Source organism: Gymnoscopelus braueri (assembly GCF_963280865.1).
Source record: "Gymnoscopelus braueri genome assembly, chromosome: 8".
Classification (NCBI taxonomy): Eukaryota; Metazoa; Chordata; class Actinopteri; order Myctophiformes; family Myctophidae; genus Gymnoscopelus; species Gymnoscopelus braueri.
This window is the reverse complement of record NC_137609.1, coordinates 5,033,916-5,058,770: the sequence shown is the minus strand read 5'-3', so window position 1 is coordinate 5,058,770 and position 24,855 is coordinate 5,033,916. Positions and strand designations below refer to the sequence as shown.

General features: G+C 43.9%; 1 protein-coding gene across 2 annotated transcripts; it reads right to left on the bottom strand.

Annotated features, from left to right (window-relative positions):
• Positions 1-1,036: 1,036 nt before the first annotated feature.
• LOC308090591 (rho GTPase-activating protein 24-like) lies at positions 1,037-16,300 on the bottom strand. Of its 2 annotated transcripts, XM_080435823.1 has the most exons (10): positions 15,046-15,062; positions 14,721-14,904; positions 12,668-12,875; positions 9,126-9,258; positions 7,968-8,041; positions 7,417-7,538; positions 5,432-5,729; positions 5,079-5,269; positions 3,642-4,524; positions 1,037-2,404 (listed from the first exon to the last, which is right to left on the bottom strand). In XM_080435823.1, the coding sequence occupies exons 2-10, from the start codon at positions 14,815-14,817 to the stop codon at positions 2,164-2,166; spliced, it is 2,247 nt and encodes a 748-aa protein (XP_080291949.1). In that variant the 5' UTR covers positions 14,818-14,904; positions 15,046-15,062; the 3' UTR covers positions 1,037-2,163. The 2 variants fall into 2 exon arrangements, with proteins under 2 accessions (XP_080291949.1, XP_080291948.1); XM_080435822.1 differs by having other exon boundaries at positions 14,721-16,300.
• Between the last annotated feature and the right edge of the window lie 8,555 nt (positions 16,301-24,855).

Below are 24,855 nucleotides of genomic sequence, written 5' to 3'. Positions count from 1 at the left end.
GCGTTGGGAGCTTGGAGATCTGCTATATCTGCAAAATGTTTGCTTCTTGAAAATTTGGCCAATGTTTATGGTATAGTTTGTTGATTACTTTTGATGCAGTAATCGTCTTTTTCTTTTCTTTATTAAAAAGGTCTTGTCCTTATATTGTCACTTCACTGTCATCTGGGGACCCCCCGCACACACACACACACACACACACACATATCCAAATCATGTGGGGACCCACCTGAGGGTCCCGACCCACAGGTTGAGAACCACTGCTCTAGAAGACAGTGACACAATCCAAAGACTGGTTATCTGGTGTCACGACTCACGGACGACAGTCACATTTCAGAAAACGCACCACTTTACCAGTGTTATTTGGCCGGTGGTCATTTCCCACTCTTGACTGGCTTGCAGTCTGAACGCCTTTAAAAGACGCAACGTTGCAACGTGGGAGCAGAGAAGTCGACTCCCAAAGGTGAAACCTCTCCATTTTCTCAACCTTCAAAGCACAACGTTTCCTCTTGACTCTATTTGTCTCATGTCTCTCATGTCCATCTATCTGTGCAACAAATTGATCTGCTATACATCCAGCCATCCGCCTATCCATCCATGCAGACATTCAGGGTTCAATTTTTTAATTTATTTTGTATTATTAAGCTTGGGCAGATCATACAGGCTTTATGAATAACATTCAAAGAACCTATCACTGATATGCAGCTACTCAGTCAGGGGTAGCCTATATATAAACTGAATGTTTGATGATTAAGTGTCCTTGAGCTTCATGGGATTACAGTCACATACTGAGGAGGTGTTTGTTCAGCCTCTTCCTAAAGGCATGAACACTGCTTGATGTAATGTCTCCAAAAACCTGCAGGGGGAAGGCTGTTCCAAGTCGTTATAGCAGAGTGGAGAAAGCTCCTATCAAGGCATTTGGTGTTTGACTTGAGGACTTCCAGGGCGTGGCTTGGTAGTACCCTCCGGGTGATACCACCTGGGGTGTGAGCTTGGGGTAGCAGTGCTTTTGAGATGTCTGGTGGGGATGGGGGGGGGGGGGGGGTTGCAGGGAGGTGGTAGGTTGAGCGCATGCCTCTGCTTTTGATACGCTCCCTCCGGTCATAAATGTTTATGGCCAGTGGAGATATATTTATGTTTCATCCCTGATTCTGGTCAGACTGTATCAAATACATGCATTCCCTTTTTGGGGAAGTGTCGACCGTCTTTGATATTTGCTATTTATGTTTGATAATATCACAGTTCAACAATTTAATTAGAAATGTATGTTAACCACATTTACCCTGATATTTGTAAAAATTAGTCTTTTTTTTTGTACAAAGAAGTTTGTAGGGCCTAAGTGGTTAAGAAAATGTCCCCGTGTTTTTTCAAATTTTCATATAAATCGAACCCTGCATCCATCCATCACAACTTGTTTTGTCTTCCGCTCTCCTCTCCTCTCCTCTCCTCTCCTCTCCTCTTCTCCTCTACCAAGCATTCCAAGCAAATTCCCCATGGGCCGCAGAGGATTATTGAAGCCATAATAGAATCAGAACCAGACAAATCTGGTATTGCAAGACTCCTGCATTTAGAACGCTGCAGCGCCATGCTTCTGCCGTCTGAAAAGCCAGTGCGCTCTGCTGCTCTATCGGCTCCGACATTGGAGCCAATCCAGGAAGTGTACTTCCGGGTGCTTCATGCGCTGGTGAGCAACATTCATTGAAATGAATAGATGGGGTCAGTGCCGGCTTAATGGCCTTTAGGTGCTTTAGCTGCTGTAGCACAGGGCACCAACATTGTGGGGGCACCAAACGGCGGGGAGAAAGTGAAAGGAGACTCAACTATCAGCGCAAGAGCGCAGACATTTTGAAGCAAATGTTACTGAAGGAGCGCTACAACGGTGAAACACGCCGGTGAAGTGACATTTTTCCGCGTTGCAGTCCCCCCGCCCCCCAGCTGACAAAGCGGTCCCAGGGGGCACCGAAACGGGCCATAGCACCGGGCACCACGGAGGGTTAATCCGCCCCTGGATGGGGGTGGGGCTGTCCGCTCTCTAGATATATTATTCCTCTATGATTCCAAGCCACTCACTCGGTCTATCCGTTCGTTCTACCTTCTCTCTCTATGACAGTATACATCACTGTAACTCATCGGTGAATGTCTCCATAGTGATCCACCCTTTCCCTCTCAGAAACTCTGCACAAAGCGTTCTCCCTTCCTGCCCTCTGCGCCGCTGATCTCTCCGAACATCCTGAAGAAGTGCTCCATTTCCCTCTGCAGGGTGGCGTTGCGGCGGTCGGCGTCGTTCCGCGCCCGCTCCACGTTGCGGATCTTGATCTCTGCCACGCTGTGCCAGCGCTTCTGCTGCTCCAGACTGGCACGCAGTACCCTCACCTGCCCCTGGAGGGCATCGTTGCACCTCTCCAACCTGCAGAGGAAGAGAACGTCATCAGTTGCTATCATTCTCTTTTTAAAAAGAAATAATTTTTGTACCCCTTTTTCTTCCCCCATTTAGTCGTTCTACCAATGAATTCCTCCCCACACACATTTGTGTGTTGTCGCTGCTGTTGTATCGTACTGACTCACCTGCCAGTGAGGAGCCCCCACCGGGAGGACGTAGGTCCTACTCCTCCCACCCAACACTCCCCGCTGACAGGTGCCGCCCAGCCTGTAGGAGTACATGCAATGACCAATATCCCATACTCCCCGCCCAGCTTCCCTCCCCCGAACACGAGCCAATTGTGTTCGCATAGACGCCCGACAAAGCCGGATGCACCGCGGTGGATTCGAACCCTCAACCTCCGTGGTGGTGGGCAGGGACTTTTAGCACTGCGCCACCCGAGCGCCTTGCTACTGTTGCTATCATTCTCATAGCAACCAGACCATCGTTAGCCTGACACTCAGCCTGAATTTTCATTTTGTTTCACTCCATTATTCAGTCTGAAAGCCCTCTCAATGCAGCCGATTTCTGAGATGGGGGCGTGGCCAAAGTTTTTTTTTAAAGACTCTTTGGCGATTGGTTCATACTGGATTATCCCGATCCCGATTCGTCGTACAGATTTTCAACCGAGAAACACCCGCCTTCGACAGCGTCACCAGACCCTGAATACGAGGCAAACGATTCAGGGGGTGGAGCCAGGCTAGACCATCGTTGCTGTCGGGCAGAAAGCTCTTATCTCCGTATTTTAAACCTTTGTGTTCTGAAATGTGACGATTGCGATATATTGTTGGCCTTGACCTTGATTATGACCATGAAAACACCAAGATACAGCAAGAGGGCAATGTGTTTCTACAGGTAAATACCACCACACTACTCCAGTGGCTGATGACTGCTGGTATTGAGAGATGATTGGTAGACAAGAATTAATTGCATATAAACATATCCAATTTGACTGTGTATGTGTGGTGCATGTTCTGCAACATGACCTGTGACCTGTGATCCACATCTAGTGGCGTTACAGAAAAATAGCACCAGCCTAAAAAGCTGTAGCCTTTTCTTACAGGCGCGCCCCCTTTCCACAGCCACGCCCCCTTTCCTGGGTAGGGGTATAAATATAAACGGAAGTGCACACCCCTTTTTCGAGGGCTGTCTAAAAGACTGTGTGTGTACACACACACTCAAAAAGTATTTATTGTTTAGTTATGTAACTTGAGTGCTCTCTCACCTGTGTATCCTGGCCTGGTATTCCACCTTCTGCTCGGCCATCTGCTGCCGGAGCTCGGCCAGGAGAGAGTGCACGTCCTCGGGCTCCTGAGGCTGGAGCCGGAGCTCCTGGAGGTCTGAAGACTCCTGGAGGTCCGAAGGGCCGGAGGGGAGGAACACCTCCGAGCTGCCCGTGCTCAGACGCTCGTCCGTGGGTCCCGAGGAGGACTCCGGGGTGTTAGGATGAAAGATATCATCGTCTTCGTCTTCCTCGTCGTCGCCATCATCGTCAACATGATCATTGTCCTCATCGTCGTCGTCGTCATCATCGTTGTCGTTGTCGTCATCATCATCATTCTTGTCGTCTTCTGATCCCCGGTTTGAAGGAAACCCTGGCGATCTCCTTATCGGCGACGAGGCGGGGCTATCCCCGCCTCCATCGCCTCTCTCGTCCAATGGGATTATCTCGCAGGACGACCAGGAAGAGTCGATAGAGTCGATGGTTTGTCCCGCCTCCTCTACGGAAGCGGTGGCGGTGTGACCGCCCAGGTTGTGACCCGTGGCGCTGGCGGCCTCGAAGTAGTGGCCGTCGAAGCGCTGCTGCAGTCCGCCGACCTCGTCCATCCTCTCGCTCAGCGACACTCTGTCTAGGTTGTCGTAGACGGACAGGGTGCTGTCGTCCAGGGCATCGCTGCTGCTGCCCCCGCTGGCCGTGCCTTGCGTTACACCGTCGACCATCGCAGCCCCTCTTTTCGTCCCGGAGGCCCAGAAACAAGCAGCCTCCTCTGCCGCCCCGAGGTTCGGCCGTGCCTCTGCCCAGCCGCGGAGCGCCGGCCTGGGCTTGGAGCCGTCGAACGCCGGGTCCTCTGACCGGAGGCCGCTGGTTGTCGGGGCCGCGGTCGGAACTGCGGAGAAGGCGGGATTAGAGGCCAGCAGTGGTGTAAGTATGTAACTAAGTACATTTACTCAAGTACTGTACTTAAGTACAATTTTGACATGTTTTTACTTTACTTGAGTATTTCCAATTGTCAATACTTTTACTTCTACTCCACTACATCTAAGAGGCAAATATTGTACTGTTTTCTCCACTACAATTATTTGAAAACTTACTTGTTACTAGTTATTTTGTAGATTTTGATTATTATTACAAAACATACATTAACCACTTCAGCCCTACATTTCATAAAAATCATTTGAAAATAGCAGATCTACAAGCTCACAATGTGTTGTGATGCGATGCATTGTGAGCTTGCAGATCTGCTATTTTCAAAGGATTTTTATGAATTTTATACATTTGAAAACTTGTGAAACGGGACATTCTGCATAACAAGTACTTTTTGATACCATTTTGTACTTTTACTGTACTTTTACTGTAATTTTCCGGACTTTTACTTGTAACAGAGTATTTCTACATGGCATTATTGATACTTTTACTGAAGTAAGAAATGTGAGTAGGTACTTTTTCCACCACTAGAGGCCAGGTGGTGCTGGTAGTCCAGCTTGGTGGTGGTGGTATGGTGGTGCTGGGGCGGTTGGTAGCTGGTGGAGGGCAGGGGACTGAAGCAGTTCTCTGGGTGAGACGAGGTGTAGCGATGCCCTCGCAGTCTCTTCTGGCTGACAGAGTCAACAGCACCGCCGGAAGGAACACAGCTGGGGAGAAAGGAGTAGGGGTGCAACAGTTAAAGGGATATGTATCACTTTCAAACATGTTTGGGGTCATTTTAATGTCTACTCAGGCTTTTCTGAGCGCCCAGTTTTTAAGTTGCTTGATTTAGTATTTAAATATTTGAGTAAGTATTCAATCAATCAAACCTGGGGTTGTGCTGATCTGTGCTGGACTGAGCCGGGCTGGTGGAGACGGAGCCGGGCCCAGCCCCCCCGCCCAGGCGCTCCGTGATGAGAGGCAGAGAGAGCTGGCGGGAGCAGACTGAGGGGCGGGGCAGGTGGGGATGCCTGCGGAGGGCGCTGCTGCTACTGGACGACGTGCAGGAGGCCCCGCCCCCCGCCTCGGCGGGCTGGGCGGAGCAGGACGCGGGCGGAGGTCTGCAGCTGAACAGAGACGGGTGTTCTCTGATCAGCTCCAACATGAGCTGCTGCACCACGGCAGCACCTGCAGGGGGCGCACACGCACAAACACAAACCATTTATATTTACAATAGGAAAATAATTGGGCCACTTCCTTACTTCCTTCACAGGTCTTACCAATTATACTAACTAGACCATACCCGTCGGGGGATTTGTTTTCATAGACCTGGTTGCTGGTTTCTCTCGCAAAACCTGGCAACCTTGTACAAAAAAGTTTAAGCGCGTTCTCTCTGTCTGTGTGTGCCAGACGGCGACGCGTGCGCAGTTTGGTCATTCATCCCATAGCTTGGGGGGCTGTAACCACTCTTAATCCAGAGCGATTTACAGTAAACAAGGAAAACACGAGGTAATACATCAAATGCATAGAAATAGTCATCTAGGATCATAGGTCAAGCAAGAACCTATCATCAGTCTAAACAATACAATATCCAAAAATAAATCATCTGTACATTGAAACTACACAAACTATAGGATGTGAGGTCAACAAATGAATCTGCCATCCGTCTACACACACTCACAACGGACCAGTCCCGCAAACTTTGGAAGCTAATCCTAGCCAATCAGGAGGAATATGAAAAATCCGACAGATCAGTTTGGTTTAGAGATACTATAGAGATACTGTGTACCGATTTGTGTGATGTTTGGACAAAATCTGTTGGAGTAATATATATATATTTCTTTTTGCAAAAGTCTGCCTCCTGGTGGCCTATAACTGGCCGATCTGAAAAATGTGGGGCAAAGGTTCTGCTCTGACATCCAGGGAGTGTGTGTGCACTGGTTCGCTGCGAACGGGCCAACAGTGCCTTATTAGCTGTTCACAGACACACACACACGCGCGCACACACGCTCACACACACACACACGCACACACACACGCGCACACACACACACCGGATTGAATGGGTTAAGTTTTAGAGTGTTATCACACTACATATACTCCTCATGTATGTTTAGAGTGCTGTCACACTAGATTGCAATGTGTCTTTAATCTGCACAGCGCTGCCATGAGAAGCCTCAGGCCTCACATAAACATGATGTCATAGTGAGATAGATCCAGGGTCTATCTTTGACTCTCTCTGACTGACCATCTGTCATCGAAAGATGAGAGATAAACATAGACATAGACAACCACATGAAATGACTAGTCAGTCTATAACCGTCGCTGGCTTTTATAGTGCATGTTGTTTTGTCTTGTCTGTCTGTCTGTCTGTCTGTCTGTCTGTCTGTCTGTCTGTCTGTCTGTCTCTCTATATATCTATTAGGATATAGATTACCTCCATTGTAAAAAATAATATTTGTTTTGGATGTCTGAAAGTTTTAGGCAAATTCCTAGAGAAGAAGGCATGGCAGTTAATTTCGTTGCGAGAAGGATATACCCGCAAACTCACAGCTTGGACAATTACTGTATATTACTGTATTTTATTTTATGGACGTCTTGGTGTATGTATATTATAGTCTCTGTCGGGTGGAAACCCTCATAAAACCGTTACTTTTCAGGATTCTAATTCAAAAGCATCAAAACTAGCAGATCTTTGCGCAGCGTTTCGAGCTTGTAGATCTGCTACTTTAGATGCTGTTGTGTGAGACGCTGCAGTGTGATCAAGTAGGACGCTAATTTACGAAAAAACACACAAAGTTAGAATATGGAGATAAGAGGTTTCTGCATGGGCATCTTGTGGTGCAGGACGCTATAGCAAAACTTTCAATCGAACCTCCGATGATGCTGTGAGGGTCTTCAGCCTTGGCCCTGAGGATGTTGGGTCCAAACACAGTTGCCAGGTTCTGGCAGCTCATCTTGTTGTAGCTGGAGTAGCTCTGGACCTCGTTGAGAAATCTACACACACACACACACACACACACACACACACACACACACACACACACACACACACACACACACACACACACACACACACACACACACACACACACACACACACACACACACACACACACACACACACACACACACACACACACACAGTGTGGTGGAGTTTGAATTGAAACATACCATTGTTGAGAGATTTGACAGAGAGAAACAGGGTACCACATGAACCGAAAATAGACTATTTACAAGCTGACGACACGTGTGAGCTTGTAGATCGGCTATTTCCGGCAAAGATATTCAGAGTAAGACTGAAATAATCAGGGTCCCTAGTATAGAGTCCAGGGGGACTCCGGTCGACTAAGTATAGGCTTTAAGAGGTGAAAACTATGCTCAGGATGGAACGCAGACTCCATGCATGTGTGTGAACTAACTTACTGGCAGATGTAGTTGAGAAGGTTGAAGTTTGCCACCGGCAGGTCATGAAGCAAACTCCTCAGCTCCATCAGACCCTGTGGACACGAGGGATGGAGGGAGGGAGAGAATGTGCTTAATTATTTGTTATACTACTTAGTACACACACTCCCTGCACCTTCCTCCCTCACTGGCAGAACTCTGACGCCATTCTGAAGCCACAGTGTTGATGTAGTTATGGGTTCGACTGTAGGAGACACCGCCCCGTCCATCACAGAGCAATTTACAGCTAAAACAAGTCTTTTTTTAATTAATCAATTAACCACTTTCAACCTGGTTGTCCCTATTTTAGGTATTATTATTGTCACTGAAAAAAAAGCTAAGATAGTAGATCTATTAGCTCACAACGCGTCACACTGCGACACATTGTGGGCTTGTAAATCGGCTATACTGTATGTCATCATTAGAAGTATATATAGGGCCTTCGCATTAGGGTATATCGTTCGTCTGTTCATTTGGAGACGTTACGGTTGGCATTCTTCAGAATATCACTTATCAACTGTGATGATTAAACTGACGAGTGGTTGGTCAACTATCCCATTAAAACCGGGGACACATCTGTGTAACCACTTCAACTATTATTTTTATAATAATAAATAACAAATCTTTGCTTCTGGGGGGTCCCTGGAACAACATATTTTGCGATGGGGGTCTGCGGCCAAATACATGTCATGTCAAGTTTGAGAACCACTGATATTATAGCAACATATGTTTTTTCTTTTTTAACTGTTAGGATTTAGAAGACATTTGTACAATCCCCCAGAAGCAAAGATTTGAGTTACAAATGTTTGCTTTAAAAAATATATGTTGAAAGATTTGCACACATTTTCATGATTAAAAAAAAACTACTTATACTTTGGCGATTTTTTTTAATAGCCAAAATATAAGATAATGGTTAAAGAGGTTAAAATCTAAAATGACAGATGCTTTCCCAATCTTAAAGGGATAGTTCACCCCAAAAATATATTTTTTTTCGATCGATTAGTCACCCCATGGAGACTTGAATTCAAGTAATTTTGGGGGTGAACTATCCCTTTAATGGGCTAAATTCACAACATCAACATAAATACGCATTTCTTTCCCCACATGAAGAGGTGGTTGTGAACTCCTGCATGGCCATACCTGTGTCCTCTCAGAGGAGAGCTTCTGGCCACAGAGCAGGAAGTCCTGGTATCGGCTGTACGGAACCAGGGGCTCTGGCAGCTGTCTGAGGTACAGCTTCAGAAGGGACGCCACCGTGTGGACATCTGTGCTACTGCAACAACACACCAGTAACATTCAGCACGGTTTTGAATTATAAAAAAATGTACAGTAGACGACATGTACCATTTACAACCTGGTGTTTGTTCATTTTGGCCATGTCATTAATATAGGCGGATATGTTCCAAAAAGAAGTATTTTTCTTGTTTATTCATTTATTCTAAAATAGTGAAAATAGCATACGGATCTACAAGCTCACAATGCCTTACAGTGTGAGGCGTTGATGAGCTTGTAGTTTGGCTATTGTCACAATATCTATCTGTGGAGCCGAGTCAAACGTAAATGTAATGTCTGCAATTCCAAGTGCTTGTCGTGTTGGGGGGTCCCCAGTTCAAATATGATTATTTGGGGGGGGGGGTGGCCTGAAAAGTTTGGGAACCTGTCGTCCCCAAAGCTATACCTGTCAAACACAACTTCACCACACCTGTTCCTAAAGCTATACCTGTCACACCTTCACACACCTGTCCCTAAAGCTATGCCTGTCAAACACACCTTCACCACACCTGTCCCTAATAGTACAGCGGGTTAACTCCTGTTTTTGAGCAAATCGTGCACTTTTTGTAAGAAGCGTGAAATTTTCAGCATAATTAGTAAATAATATAACATTAATTTTCAGAAGGGGAGGGAAGTCAGATTTGACCTCTGATGACCGTGAGAGGTCAAATCCAAAATGGCCGCTAGTCCAACTTAACACATACAGTGCCAAGATCGCGTCAACACGTTCTTTCAAATCCATCGCTTGAGTGCCAGGATTCCTAAGAACGAGTTGACACGTTCTTTTGAATTTTCATTGTTTAATCTGTGATCGCACGGCTGTGTTTATTTCTCATCAACACTTTCGTTTTCCACTTACGTCACACTCACCCGGAGCCGGATGTAAAAAAAAAAATTCTTTTCCGGGTCACGCTGTTTTTCTCCGCTGATTTTCGGCCAGAATAAGGAAAAACACGGATTTTCACACGGTATAAAAGACAAACGGACAGCTCAACTTCTATTTTCTTTGGTCCGGGTGACTAACAGTCATCGTCGTAGTGTATCACGTCGTTTTCAGGCTGATCAGCGGGCCGGGAATTGTCGAAAACGTCACATCCTTTGAATGACCGGATATGACGTGGGCCTGTTTGGGAGGGGGTGAGCGAGGTGATCAATGTTTGGATGTGCTGCTCTCTACTGGTGGAACAATCGTAGGTGCTTGACAACACAATCAGAGAATGTATTTGAATGAAAAATTACAAAACAAAAAAATAAAAAAACACGCAAATTGCTGGCACAGGGGTGAGTACATTATGAATAAACTCTGGCAGTCAATGTGTGTTTTGAACCAAACACAGTAGAATTTTTTTTAAAGTATCATTTCCATCTAAATATGGGATGCCTTTTCATTTGGTGATACTTTCGAGATCACCAGATTTCAAGGAAATGCATTTAGGTCGAGGTCAAGGTAATAATGTACCCAAAAAAATAGTGCAATGATTTCCTCAGAATCAACAAATGGCAGTGTAACAAACATGGGTGTCTTATATAGGCGACACATCTGAAGGGGTTTAGACAATTAATGAATTAACATTCCTCTATCAGAGGGCAAGGAACTTTATGCAACCAATGGAAGTGGAGTCGTCTGTTCTCCTGATTCTCCTGCTGATTCAAACTTGGCCTGCCTTGCCCCATGTTCACAAGAGGAGGCTAACACTTGTCTGCTTCTGCATGTGGCAGATACTGTGCTAAAGGGGTGTAAGAAGGTGACCATACATACTGTTCATACTGATGTGGTAGTACTGTCTTTGGCTTCATTCCGATGAGCTGTGGGTTGCCTTTGGTGTTTGATCAAGCTTTCAGTACATAGCTGTTGTAGCATGAAATGGTTGCCACAATGACTCCAACACAGTGTCTGACTCTCCCAGTCTTTCACACTTTCACCGGGTGTGACACTGTATCTGCATTCGCTGGCAGAGGAAAGGAGACTGCCTGGGAAACTTGGAGGTCATTCCCAGAGGTGAATGAGGCTTTCAGTGAACTCCTACACATGCCAAGTTAGGTCAGTGAAGGATCAATGTTCCTGCTAGAGCGATTTGTGGTGCTCATGTATGACCGAACCAGTGAGTGCACGGAAGTGAATGATGCCAGGAAACAGCTCTTCACACAGAAGTCAAGAACACTAGAGAGCATTCCTCCAACCCAGGCAGCACTCAAGCAACACATCAAGCGCACTTGCTACCAGGCAAACTGTTGGAACCAGGCATTGGTACAGGAACCAGAGATGCCAGAGCCATCTGAATGGGGCTGGACAAAAGAAACAACTGGGTGGCAACCATTTTGGACCACTCTCTCTGAAGCATCCAAATCGTGCCATGAATTAATCCGCTGTCGCTGCACCAAAGGGTGTACTGGACGATGCAAGTGTGCCAAAGCTGCACTCAAATGTACTGCACTGTGCCTCTGTTCTGGAGACTGTTAAGTTGTTGTTTTTTTGTCTTGTTTTTCACTTTCTGTACGCAAGATGTGACAATAAAGAAGCCTTGAACCTTGATTATTGTCATTTACTATTAATTCATTAATATAGACTACCACCATGGGTTTATTCTGTTTATTTGTTTTGTATTATTCACATTGTCACAAAATGGAAGAACAGTTTCACTATATTGGAGTATAAGCCAGTGTCCAAGCTAAAATATACTTATTACTATGTAATTTGACCTTGACCTTGATTTAATGTATGTCCTTGGGTTCTGGCAATCTCTAAAGTATCATCAAATGAATGGGCAACCCCAACTTAGTTGGAAAGAACGCCTTAAATGTTTTTTCAGACATTCAGACCCTGTAAACGGGCGGCCATCTTGGATTTGACCCCTCAGAGGTCAAATTAGACTTCCCTCCCCTTCTGAAAATTAATGTTATATTATTTACTAATTATGCTGAAAGTTTCACAAAAAGTGCACGATCGTATTGCTATTCCGCTCTACTATAAAGCTATACCTGTCAAACACACCTTCACCCAGGGAAACTCCCCCCAGTCAGGTGATAAGAAGCGGCTTGCTAGCTCTCATGCATTGAAGGAGGCATGAGCTCGGCTCTAGGCTCTCCCTAGGCTGGCAGAGGGAGTGTAGCTCCAAGGATTACTTAGATAATTGGCACTGGGTGAAAAAAATGGGTTACAAAAATCGTGGGATAAAAATGTAATTAAAACATTAAAACATTTAAAAAAAACACACCTTCACACACCTGTCCCTAAAGCTATACCTGCCAAACACACCTTCACACACCCGACCTTAAAGAGATAGTTCACCCAATGTTTTTTTTCTTTTTCTATCCATTAGTCAAATATCCATGAATTCAAGTCTCCATGAGGAGACTAATGGATAGAAAAAAGGTCATTTTGGGGGTGAACTATCCTTTTAAAGCTATACCTGTCAAACGAGGGCTTCTCCCCGGCGTCGAAGGCCTCCTGCAGCTCCTTGACCAGGGTGGCCTGCCCCGGCTGGCGGAACAGGCCCACCTCGTGGAGACCCCTCTCCTTGATGAAGGCCACGCACTGTTCTACCACCAGGGGGACCACGCGCACCCCGTAGCGACGCTCGTAGAGCACCGTCTCCTCCAGACGCTGGCCAAACACACCTGGAGAAGAAAGGAGAAGAAAGGGTGCAGTCGCGTTATTATAAAAAAAAACTGAAAACTTGTCAGGATCCTTGTATCTTATTATGTATCGTTCCTATTGTTTCCTGTTATTGTACTTTTATTGTGTAGTATTGATCCTAGTGTTTCCTGTCTGCCCTAGTTGTTGCTACCTGTCTTGTCTCACCCCCCTGTGATTACTCGTTTCTCCGCCTGTGTGTCCTGTTTGTCTCCCAGGCCAGCCAATCCCTGTGTTGATTGTCTTTGAGTTCACCTGTGTCTTGTTAGTCTGTGTCTATTTAAACCTCCCTGTATTCAGTGTTCCTTTGTCAGATTATAGTTACTGTCATGGTGTCTCCTGCCCTTGTATGTCCTGCTTTAATGCTAGTTTGTATCCTGAGTTTGTTAATAAATCATCATTGAACCTTCTCTGCCTGCCTGTGTGGTTCTGCACTTGGGTCTCATATCGTGACAAAACTAGGGGGTGGCAAAATAAATTACCACTTGAACCCTATTTGAAGATTAGTGAAAATAATGGATCTACAAGCTCAGAAAGCATCTGATCCGTGGATCCATTATTTTCACAATTTTGGGGGGAAAAAGGACATTTTAATGTTGAAAATTGTGTTCGCTCATGATAGTGACACGCCCCAAAATAGGGATGCCAGTTTGAAACAGGTTGTGAATGAATGTATGGTTGCAGACAAGGCAACAACATGTAGATAGATTCAGCACCGATCTAAAATCAGTGAATCGGCAAAAATAAATATCTAAAATTAATGCTCAGGGGTGGCAATTGCCATCCCCTGCATGGGACCCCATATGATGCCCCTGAAAGGGTGGGTGATGCTCGTTTACCCTGAACTACTTCTTTGTAACGTCTTTCTTGATTGATTGATTGATTGATTGATTGAATAGGTATTAGTGAAATGTAAACAGCATGAGATACAGTCAGACATTAAGGCTAAAAGGTTAACACCAAAAAGTCCCGGGGACTTGTTTCCTTTGTGGTCCTATGTAATTAATTCATCAACATAGCATAAAAAAATTACACAATAATAAATGTCATCAACAAATACAAAAAGAAAAACTAATGAATCACACTTCCCCTTGTGGTGCCCAGAAAGTTATAATTTTTTTTTGGCCAATTTTGAAAGAAACCAGTGATACATATCTCTCAATGGAATGCGTCAGGGCATTCCACATTTTGGTGGCAGAGCAGTGATCCTATTTAATGTTTTTATCCTGTTTGTCTGCCTAGACAACCTGAATGTCCCCCTGTGGGTATAATCAAGTTTACACTGACCTTGAGGACGGAGGAAGAGAGAGCAACACACTGACAGAATACAGATGGAATTGAACAGTGAACCAAAAGAGGAACGTTGAATTTAAAAGCCATTTCAGTCAGACGCTTATCAAGCATTTATCGCAATGGTTTTGTGTTCAGTTTGGCGGTGTGACTCTGCTCCTGTGATACTACAGATGATCTGCACAAGCTTGACACACAATCTGAAATCACTATTTCCCCCCAGAAGCAGAGCCTAACAGATACAAAGTTATTTACACCACTGTGTGTGTGTGTGTGTGTGTGTGTGTGTGTGTGTGTGTGTGTGTGTGTGTGTGTGTGTGTGTGTGTGTGTGTGTGTGTGTATGTGTGTGTGTGTGTGTGTGTGTGTGTGTGTGTGTGTGTGTGTGTGTGTGTGTGTGTGTGTATGTATGTATGTATGTATGTATGTATGTATGTATGTATGTATGTGTGTGTGTGTGTGTGTGTGTGTGTGTGTGTGCGTGTGCGTGTGCGTGCACGTGTGTGTGTGTGTGTGTGTGTGTGCGTGCGTGTGCGCTCACGTCGTCTGAAGCTGAGCACTCTCTTAATCTTCCTGTAGGCGGAGTTAGACAGGTAGCTGCCTGTCCTGCTGCTGACCGGCTGCCTGGCCTCTCTCATCCTGTCTACGACTCTGCCACCGTCAACTCTGTCATTCAACCTCACATTATGAGTCACATCCAATGGGAGTCAACTCTGTCACTCAACCTCTCATAATGAGTCACATCCAATGGGAGTCAACTCTGTCACTCAACCTCTCATAATGAGTCACATCCAATGGGAGTCAACTCTGTCACTCAACCTCTCATAATGAGTCCCATCCAATAGGAGTCAACTCTGTCACTCAACCTCACACATGAGTCACATCCAATGGGAGTCAAAGCCAATGGGAGTCAACAGTTAATTCATGTTAAATCCAAAGGGACTCAAAGACCCTATTTTTTGGACGCATCTTTAAACTGTAGGTGAACATTACCACACCTAAAATAACTGATCAACAAGCTCATAATGTGTCGCATAATGATGCATTGTGAGCTTGTAGATCGGCTATTTGAGCTATTTCTGAAATACAAGGCTTAATTGGTTGAGACTATACGGCCATTGTCTTGACACGATGAATACACTGAGGCTGGTCAGAGAACATAATATAACCAGGCTATGAACGTTTAAATGGGAAATTCCAAAGCAACTTTGCGTTGACGTGTCATCCAGCATGGGGTGAAGAAAGAGACAGTGATCCAGTTTGAGAAGATGTCATTCCAACGAGATGTCATTCCATTCCAGTTCACACAAAAAAAGGTCTTAAATCCTTTCTGAATTGTTTCGGTCGCTCAAAATAAATCTATAATTAAAATCCTCTCAGCAGCAGGACATGTGAGACATGTGTCTCTTGTGGTCAAAAGTGAAGAGATCCTCCTGTCATCCAGGGAATGAAAAAGACTCCTCTTGACCCTCCTCCTCCTCCATTCCACCTCCTTTGGTTTAGTGTGTTTTTTTAAGAAGAAAAGTCCTTCATTGTGTTTGTTCAACAGAGTTACATGGGTCAGTGTGTTTTATAGTGGCACACATCAGCCTCTGGTTAAAGAACAACACCAAAGGTGACTCATCATCATTCTAAAGTGACTAAACAAAATAACAGTCACCCAAATAAACAAGCCAGATTGCTCATCGCCCCCTGAAACTCAAAATGACAACCACACACTTGTTAAAATGCTGGCAAAGTGTTAAGTTGTATAGGTTAGAAAAGTAAATCCTCCCAGCCAGTGTGGCATGTAAACAACTTTTGTGTTAATTTAACTTTGAAAGTATAAAAAGAATAGGTCCATTTTTAAAACATTGACTTGTCATTGGTCCATTTGTTTCTTTAAGATTGGGCCCTCCACAAGTCCATTTTCAGTTGCCTTGTTGAATGTTGAAATCCAGCAGCTACTGTGGCTTAAATGTCCAAAGGGTTTCTCTCCTTTCCTGATCAGCGCTGTGTCTGGTAATCCCCCACTCCCTCTCTTCTCTTCTCTTCCTCTCCTCTGCTCTGCTGCTGTCGTATCCATTCCTCCTCTCGCTGTTCCCTCTCTCCCCAGTCTGTTCTCCTCTACTTCTACTTTTTACCCTCCTCTCTCTCTCTCCCTCTCTCTCTCTCTCTCTCACCCGTTAAGCGGTGTGAAGGATTAGCCCCGAGCTGAAACGGTGTGTGACAGCTTGGCACGAAGCTCTGTGTTTCCTAGACTGCATGGTCACACAGGGGTGTGTGTGTGTGTGTGTGTGTGTGTGTGTGTGTGTGTGTGTGTGTGTGTGTGTATGGGGAGAAAAACGTAAAGTATATTGTAACATAAAGTATATTGACTCGAGCAATGTACTTAAGTACAATTTTGAGGTATTTTTTACTTTACTGGAGTATAATTTTCAGTACTTTTACTTCTACTCCACTACATCTCAGAGGCAACTATTATACTTTTACTCCACTACAATTATATAAAAACTTTAGTTACTAGTTACTTTGTAGATTTTGATTATCATTACAAAACATACATTAACCACTTCAGCCCTACATACATTTCGGCCATTTGAAAATAGACGATCTACAAGCTCACAATGCGTCGCGATGCTTGTAGATCTGCCATTTTTCGGAGATTTTTATACATTTGAAAACTTGCGAAATGGGACATTCTTCATAATGAGTACTTTTACAGTGGTACCTTAAGTACATTTTGATGCCAATATTTTTGTAATTTTACTCAAGTAAAACTTTAACATGGGACTCTTACTTAAGTAAGAAATGTGAGTACTTTTTCCACCACTGGTGTGTGTGTGTGTGTGTGTGTGTGTGTGTGTGTGTGTGTGTGTGTGTGTGTGTGTGTGTGTGTGTGTGTGTGTGTGTGTGTGTGTGTGTGTGTGTGTGTGTGTGTGTGTGTGTGTGTGTGTGTGTGTGTGTGTGCGTGCGCGCGCTCACGCTTGTGCATGTGCGCGTGTGCATGTGCATGCACACCTCTATCTACGTATCTATCTCTGACTGTGTTTGGTAAACTCTGTCCTTCACATTCTCACCCTGCCTGAAAACCACTAATCTCTCCTCTCCACCTCCCCATGGCTCCAGGCTCCCTCTCCTCCCCGCTGTGAGCTTATAGATCTGCTATGATTGGCGAAAAAAGATGGTGTACTGTAGACTGTAGAGGGGAAAAAGAAGCGGAAGTAGTGGGACCGCGGTCCACTAAGGTATATGGGTTTTAATACTTTATTAAAAGTTTCCCAAAAGAGCACAGACGTGCAGTTTCATACAAAAGGATGCTAAAAGGGTAAACCCAAGAAAGCCTTACGGCTTATTTCCATTGGGGTCCTGGTGCATAATATGCATATGCATTTTAGCAAAGTGTAGATGGCCCTCAGGGGGCCAATAGGGCCTCCAGGGGCCCCTGATAGTCAAGAGCCCTGGGAAAACCCAAACAATGAAGTACAGTATACAGTATCGTTGCTGTCGGGCAGAAACCTCTTATCTCCATGTTACACAAAAGCATAATAAAAGTAGCATATCCGCGACGTGAAGCGACACGTGTTGAGCTTGTAGATCTGCTACTGTTTTTTTTAAATATTTGAATCTTGAAAAGTATCAGTTTTGGAGATTTTTCCACCCGACAGAGACCATATAGTTTAAATGGTTACATTTATATCTCAGTACATATCTTCCTCTTCTTCCCTGTCAACCTATCCATACTCTCCCCCTCTCTCTCTCTCTCTCTCTCTCTCTCTCTCTCTCTCTCTCTCTCTCTCTCTCTCTCTCTCTCTCTCTCTCTCTCTCTCTCTCTCTCTCTCTCTCTCTCTCTCTCTCCCTGTGATAAGATGAAGCAGCAGCATTCCTGGGGGAGGGAATTCAACCCTATATAACACACAAGACCCATTGTGAAATACCTTTTCCAGTCCTATATCTCTCTATCTCTCTATCTCTGTGTCGTTGGTTCAGTCGATGCTATCACTTATACCCAGGCATGTGACCGTCATGATGACACATCATGTACACCGCACCACCACAAGACAACTACTGTATTTACAAATCATGTGCTTAGACGGCGAGGAGGAAACAACAGTGATAAGGCGTTTAAATCACTGCTGTTTATGCTGACATTGTTGACATAATAACTGTCAACTGTTGTCAACTTCAGCACTCTGGTGCCGGTGTTGCCAGATTTGGCATGAGAAACAAGCAGCCAGTTGGTCTATGAAAACAAGCCCAAAATAAGCGACTATAGGCTACTACTTTTTCTTTTTTATCATTTTACATCAGCTATTTGAAAATAGCTCACAACGCATTGCATCGAAATAATAATGAAAAAAAAAGTACAATATTTTTGTACGTTTTTGAAACATCTTAACAACACAAATATTTTCAGAAATATGGGGGTCCTTAACATGAAAAAATAACACCTAAGAAACAAGCCCAAATAAATGCAATCCACAACTACAGTACAAATATCCTATCTACAAGTGACATTACAGAAAAACAGGCCCAACGTCGCTTATTATAAGCAGACATGGCAACACCTGTCTGGTGCAGAAGTTGACAGCGAGCACTTGATCAAACCCAGCTTCCTGTTTACGTTAGAGATAACCAAAAGGTTAAGTCTAACAGTTTAACACAGTGTTTACGTTAGAGATAACCAAAAGGTTAAGTCTAACAGTTTAACACAGTGTTTACGTTAGAAAACCACAAGGTTAAGTCTAACAGTTTAACACAGTGTTTACGTTAGAGATAACCACAAGGTTAAGTCTAACAGTTTAACACCATAGTTAAAGGGATATTTCACTTTCAAACATGTTTGGGGTCATTCTAACGTCTACTCAGACTGTGAACACTCCAGACAGTTTTTAAGTTGTTTGTTTTGGTGTCAGCATGTTGGCACTGGAAATACTGTGTTCATAAAATTGTGTCTGAATAATCCCGTAAGGTATGGGCTGTGAAAGGCAGCCAGACACGAAAGTAAAATTATTCTTTCATTCAGTATATGCGTATATAAACCCATTAACTCCATTTTAACCATGATAGCTTCATCGAAAACACCCGTCCTTGGTTCTGGTGACTCATACTGCCCTCCTAATACGTGAGAGGGCAATGTTTTTTTTGGTTATTTTTTTCATAAATGTTATTAAATGTTTTCATTATATTTAAAAGATATATATTTTCCCAAAGAATTACGAAATAAATGGAAAGTCCCCAGCACTTTCTTGTGTTATCCTTTTAGCCTTAATGTCTTATTGTACCACGTGCTGTTTACATTTCGGACTAATACATTATTCAATCAATCATTCAATCCAAGTGGATATCTGACATCATAACGAAGATGACATCAGTCCCGCCTAAATATGGAGAGACGGCAGGACCTTCTACATCTGTTTTTCTGAGCTTCGCGTGATTCGATTTGTAGTGATGTATGTATTGTGTTGTAGACACAACTATAGCCCACAACAAAGGCAACAGCTTTCATAATTAATTTCTTGGCGTATCGATGGCATCATATTAATGTTGACAGTCCTGTCCAAATCTGGGCATGCTTTCAGGCCAATAATTGACTTCCATTATAACAAACAATTTAAAAACAAACAAACAAACAAAAGACTTGTGGAGGTAGGCCTATTAAATTGATAGTTCACCCAATCTATCGATTAGTCATCCTAAGGACACTGTTTTTGTCGCATTCCTAAGCCAATAATTTGATGACCAGCGGACCGGTAGGCAGCAGTTCCGGTAGGAGACACAAAGGAGACTCTTTGTGTCTCCTACCGGAACCGCTACCGGTCATCAAATTATTATTGGCTTAGGAATACAGCAAAAACAATGAATTCAAGTCCCTATGGGGTGACTAATCGATAGGGGTGAACTATCCCTTTACGTTTGCCTTCCATCAGTGTACACAAGAATTCTGATACTGAGTGGGTCCAGCAGTTTGCGAGACTAAATCCGGACAAACAGCCATATGCACACACACACACACACGCGCGCACACACACACACGCACACGCACACGCACACGCACACGCACGCACGCACACGCACACGCACACGCCCACACACACACACACACACACACACACACACACACACACACACACACCCACACACACACACACACACACACACACACACACACACAGACAGACCCTCTTACAGACGTCGTTGAGCCTGGTTGAGCCGCGCGCCATAATAAACATTCCTGTAGTGACAGCTCTGAATATTTCCCAGGATATTGTGAGCTGATTTGCTGATAAGGTCGGCACTACAGACAACGTCCTGAGGGCTGGTGGATTCCTCCACTGATGGTAGACCTAGATGGGACACTAGCATGGCTGTGGCCTGGAATCTGTACGATCTGTTCACAGCAACTTTGGTGCCGTCCTGTCAAGCATTTAACCCATTCAGTCCGGGAGCGCATCTGTGTCATTTTAAGATTTCTTTGGGCTATCAAAAAATAGCAGATATACACGCTCATAGCGCTATGAGCTTGTACAGTATATCTGCTATTTTAGAAAGATCTTTAAATGTTTCGCAAATCTTTTAATGTATATATATTTTTTAAACATTAAACATTTTTAACTCAAATCTTTGCTTCTGGGGGGTCCCTGGAACCACATATTTTGTTGTTCCACCGAGTGCAGCGCTATGAGCTTGTAGATCTGCTTTTTTTTTTTTTATCTTGAAAATTTGAGGAAAGCGAACATTTGTAACTATGAGCTTGTAGATCTGCTTTTTTTTTTATCTTGAAAATTTGAGGAAAGCGAACATTTGTAACTCAAATCTTTGCTTCTGGGGGGGGGGGGGGGGGGGGGGGGGGGGGCCATGGAACAAGATATTTTGAGATGGGGGTCCGTGGGCCAAATACATATCTAAAATTTTTTTCTAAATCCTAACATTATGTTGCTATATCAGTCAAGATGACACAAAGATGTTATACTTTTACCGAAATTGACTGTTTGGCCGCGGACCCCCATCTCAAAATATGTTGTTCCAGGGATTCCCCCAGAAGCACAGATCGGAGTTAGAAATGTTCGCTTTAAAACGTATATATATATATATTCAAAGATTTTACAAAAAATAGCAGATCTACTAACTCTTGTATATCTGCTATTTTTTTAATAGCCAAAGAAATCTTAAAATGACACAGATGCGTTCCCGGTCTTAATGGATTAATACGACTTTTGGCAAAGATAAAGGCTTTCCTGTAAACAACCCACACTGTCCCAGAACACTCACTGAGTCCAAATGTCATCCCTCTGAATTGTCAAAAGCTGGATAACGATCGCATATCCTTAGTAAATGCAAAGTTAAACACTTCCAAGTAAGTATCCCAGATGATTCAGTGGGCTATAAAATAGGCTTTTTTAGGTTAGAATCCTGCTTGTTAACTTTCTCTCTCTCTCTCTCTCTCTCTCTCTCTCTCTCTCTCTCTCTCTCTCTCTCTCTCTCTCTCTCTCTCTCTCTCTCTCTCTTTCTCTGCAACCAGTCTTTCTACATCGTAAAATGATATTGTACGAACATATTATGTAGCCTATATATCTCTGCTGTTCGGCCGGAACCAGCTAAATCCAAAATGGTAATTGTTCAGGAGATGAAAAACAAAATATCAATTTTTCAGAAAATGAAGAAAACCTTATATTTTTTAAACAAATCAATACTGCCTCATCAAACTTGGTATTGTGACTTTATATATTATCAGATACTTGCATGTGTCATTATATTATCACCACTTTACCCAAATCCAGCGCAAGTGGAGTTAGGAGGTTTTGTCCATCATTGATAAGAACAGCTGGCAATGGATCTCAAAGCTCACAACACATCACAACGCATTGTGAGCTTGGAGATCAGCTATTTATGGTGAACGCCATCCTCATATACTATAGATCAAGCTGAATTCTGTACTTAAACAACTTTTATTTTAACATGCATTGTAAACAACCATGGATCTAACTGTTACCACTGTTGTTCTTCTACAGTTGAGTGCAACAAACAATTCTGCCTCAATACTCAATCATGTATTTAACAAAAGCGATCATGGCACACCAACAATAAATAAATGGCATATAAATACAAAATACATTAATGAAAAATAGAATCTGTCAAATCTGTAGCCTACTGCACTAACAATAACAACCACAGTTGAATTTACCTATCATATACCTATCAACATTTTATTATCACACTGTTGTGTGTTGTGTGTTGTGTGTTGCGTGTGTGTGGTGGGTGTTTCTTAGTGCTTTAGATTGTCATAAAAGCTGTGAAAGTCTTTTGGCATGATCTCCTTGAGCTCATGGAGATGTTTGAAACAAACTCCTGCACACACTCATTCTCTGTCCATTAACATTTAAAAAGAAAACACGAGCAGATGACCTTTGTGAAGACACCCTTCTCCTCTTTACTGGGGTGACATCTATCAAACCTTGCACATACATTCTCTTCTCTTCCCAGTTTATGTTCTCCCAAAAGCATTGAAAAATCTTCTCCCTGTCTGCCTCATATAGCAGAGCTTCTCGAGAGCCTGAGAGGAGGGGGGAGTTGTTTGTTTTTGACGGACAGTTTGAGGGTCCAATGGAGTTAGGAGTTTTCGTCAGAGGCGCTTTTTAATACTTTTCATATGTTATTATTAAAAAAAAAATTACACAGATGTAGAGGGGGTTCAATAGCGTTGATTTATGAGAAAAAAAAAAAAGAAAATGGAGTTAGCTGGTCCCGGCTGGACACTGACGATATATAAAGTGACACGCTGTGAGCTATGTGATCTGTTCTGTTCTGATCTGTTGGCCTGGCCTGCTATAGGTTAACAGATCCAGCTTTTACTTATGATGCTTGTAATAACACGAGACAAGATGGCAGCATGCTGAAATTTAGATTAAAACCACACTAAGCTAAAATAAACGTTGTATTAAAACTTTAAAAGTGTTCACGTGTTCAGAGTGTCTACGTGCTCATGAAGTTGCAAAACCAGACAGAAACTAGTTCTCTAAAATCAGGTGACTTGACAAAGTTTCACACACGCCCAGAGGAGTACACAAATTAACCCAACGGACTGATTGGCTCAGCCAAGGGACCTCCCAAAGGGCGGAGACTGGCAGAGCCAAATAGGAGAAAGACTCCCCTCCATTGTGCAAAGGATGTTCAATAGCGTTGATTTATGAAAAAAAAAAAATTTCTTGTCCACCTTTGGCGTTAAATCATGGCAAGGTAACTACACAACCCAAACCTCTACCAAAGTGGCCTTGCCTTTTAGGGGTTGATTTGGTAATTAAATTGAGCCTGTTGCTGTGAGTGGGAGCTGTCCCAACACAGCTGAGTGTCCCTGCTTTCACAGCACAAGTCGCTCCCCTCATCTACCTCTCCTCTCCTCTCCTCTCCTCTCCTCTCCTCTCCTCTCCTCTCCTCTCCTCTCCTCTTCTCCTCTTCTCCTCTTCTCCTCTCCTCTCCTCTCCTCTCCTCTCCTCTCCTCTCCTCTCTCCTCTCTCCTCTCCTGTCCGTCCCTGCCTGCCCTCTATCCAATCACTCCTTTCTCATGGCTCAGGAATGCACTATTGTTTTCTGTGAACGGTGTCGAATAACTCACACACGCACACGCACGCGCGCACACACACACACACACACACACACACACACACACACACACACACACACACACACACACACACACACACACACACACACACACACACACACACACACACACACACACACACACACACACACAAATTCCCACAAGCCTTAAAACATAACAGGTAAACCTACAGTATAACGGACTTGTTGGAGAGGTGAAAATTAGTTCAGGATTCAATTCAAACTTTATACAAATGACTTTAGTGTTGAAATGGGATTGAATACAGACTATAGAGGCACTTCTTTGTTCCACTGTTGTTTTGTTGATAATGTGGCTTATTTCTTCCTGCTTTGCTGTCATTAAATGTTAAAGCAAGGGGACCTGAGAACAACTTCAAGAAGCTACGTGTGAATGTAAAGAAAATAAGTAATGTGACATAAATGATGATGAAATAACAATGTGTGCAGTAACCATGTTACAGTAGTAGCCTACAGTATGTTGTTTTCATTGATGTTGACACTGACAGTGATGTTCTTATGTTAATGTTGCTGGTTGTTATTGAGGATGATGTCATCATCACATTCTAATCCTATTAGTGAAGTCAGACATTCAGTAGCCTCGGAAACCCAGGCTTTTTTTTTTGTTACAAAAGAAAAAAAGCCTGGGGGAGCGATGCAGGAACGATGGTCTTGGACCTTGTTATCTCCTAACCAATCAGAGTGCAGAGGGGCGTCGCTCTAAATTTGGTGACGTCAGCGTGCTCCGTGCACAGGCCGAGGGGGGGAGGGGAGGGGAGGCGGGGACATAGATTGGTGAAGCAATAGGAAGCCACGCACAAATCGAGGCGGCTGTGTTTGGGTCCGCCCTTCAAGACCATGGATTGAGCTCGTAGCCTCAGGCTAGACATTCAGTGGTCTGTCTGTCTGTCTGTCTGTCTGTCTGTCTGTCTGTCTGTCTGTCTGTCTGTCTGTCTGTCTGTCTGTCCCCATTGTGACCTCTCTCTCTCTCTCTCTCTCTCTCTTCTCTCTCTCTCTCTCTCTCTCTCTCTCTCTCTCTCTCTCTCTCTCTCTCTCTCTCTCTCTCACGTCACTATCTA

What these genes read in the sequence shown, in the direction of transcription:
- LOC308090591 (XM_080435822.1), bottom strand. Translation starts at nt 14,817, where the DNA reads ATGAGAGAGGCCAGGCAGCCGGTCAGCAGCAGGACAGGCAGCTACCTG. An exon ending in AGTGCTCAGCTTCAGACGAC is followed by an intron (nt 12,876 to 14,720) that starts GTGAGCGCACAC and finishes TTTCTTCTCCAG; the next exon opens with GTGTGTTTGGCCAGCGTCTG. An exon ending in TACCAGGCCAGGATACACAG is followed by an intron (nt 2,405 to 3,641) that starts GTGAGAGAGCAC and finishes CTTCCTCTGCAG; the next exon opens with GTTGGAGAGGTGCAACGATG.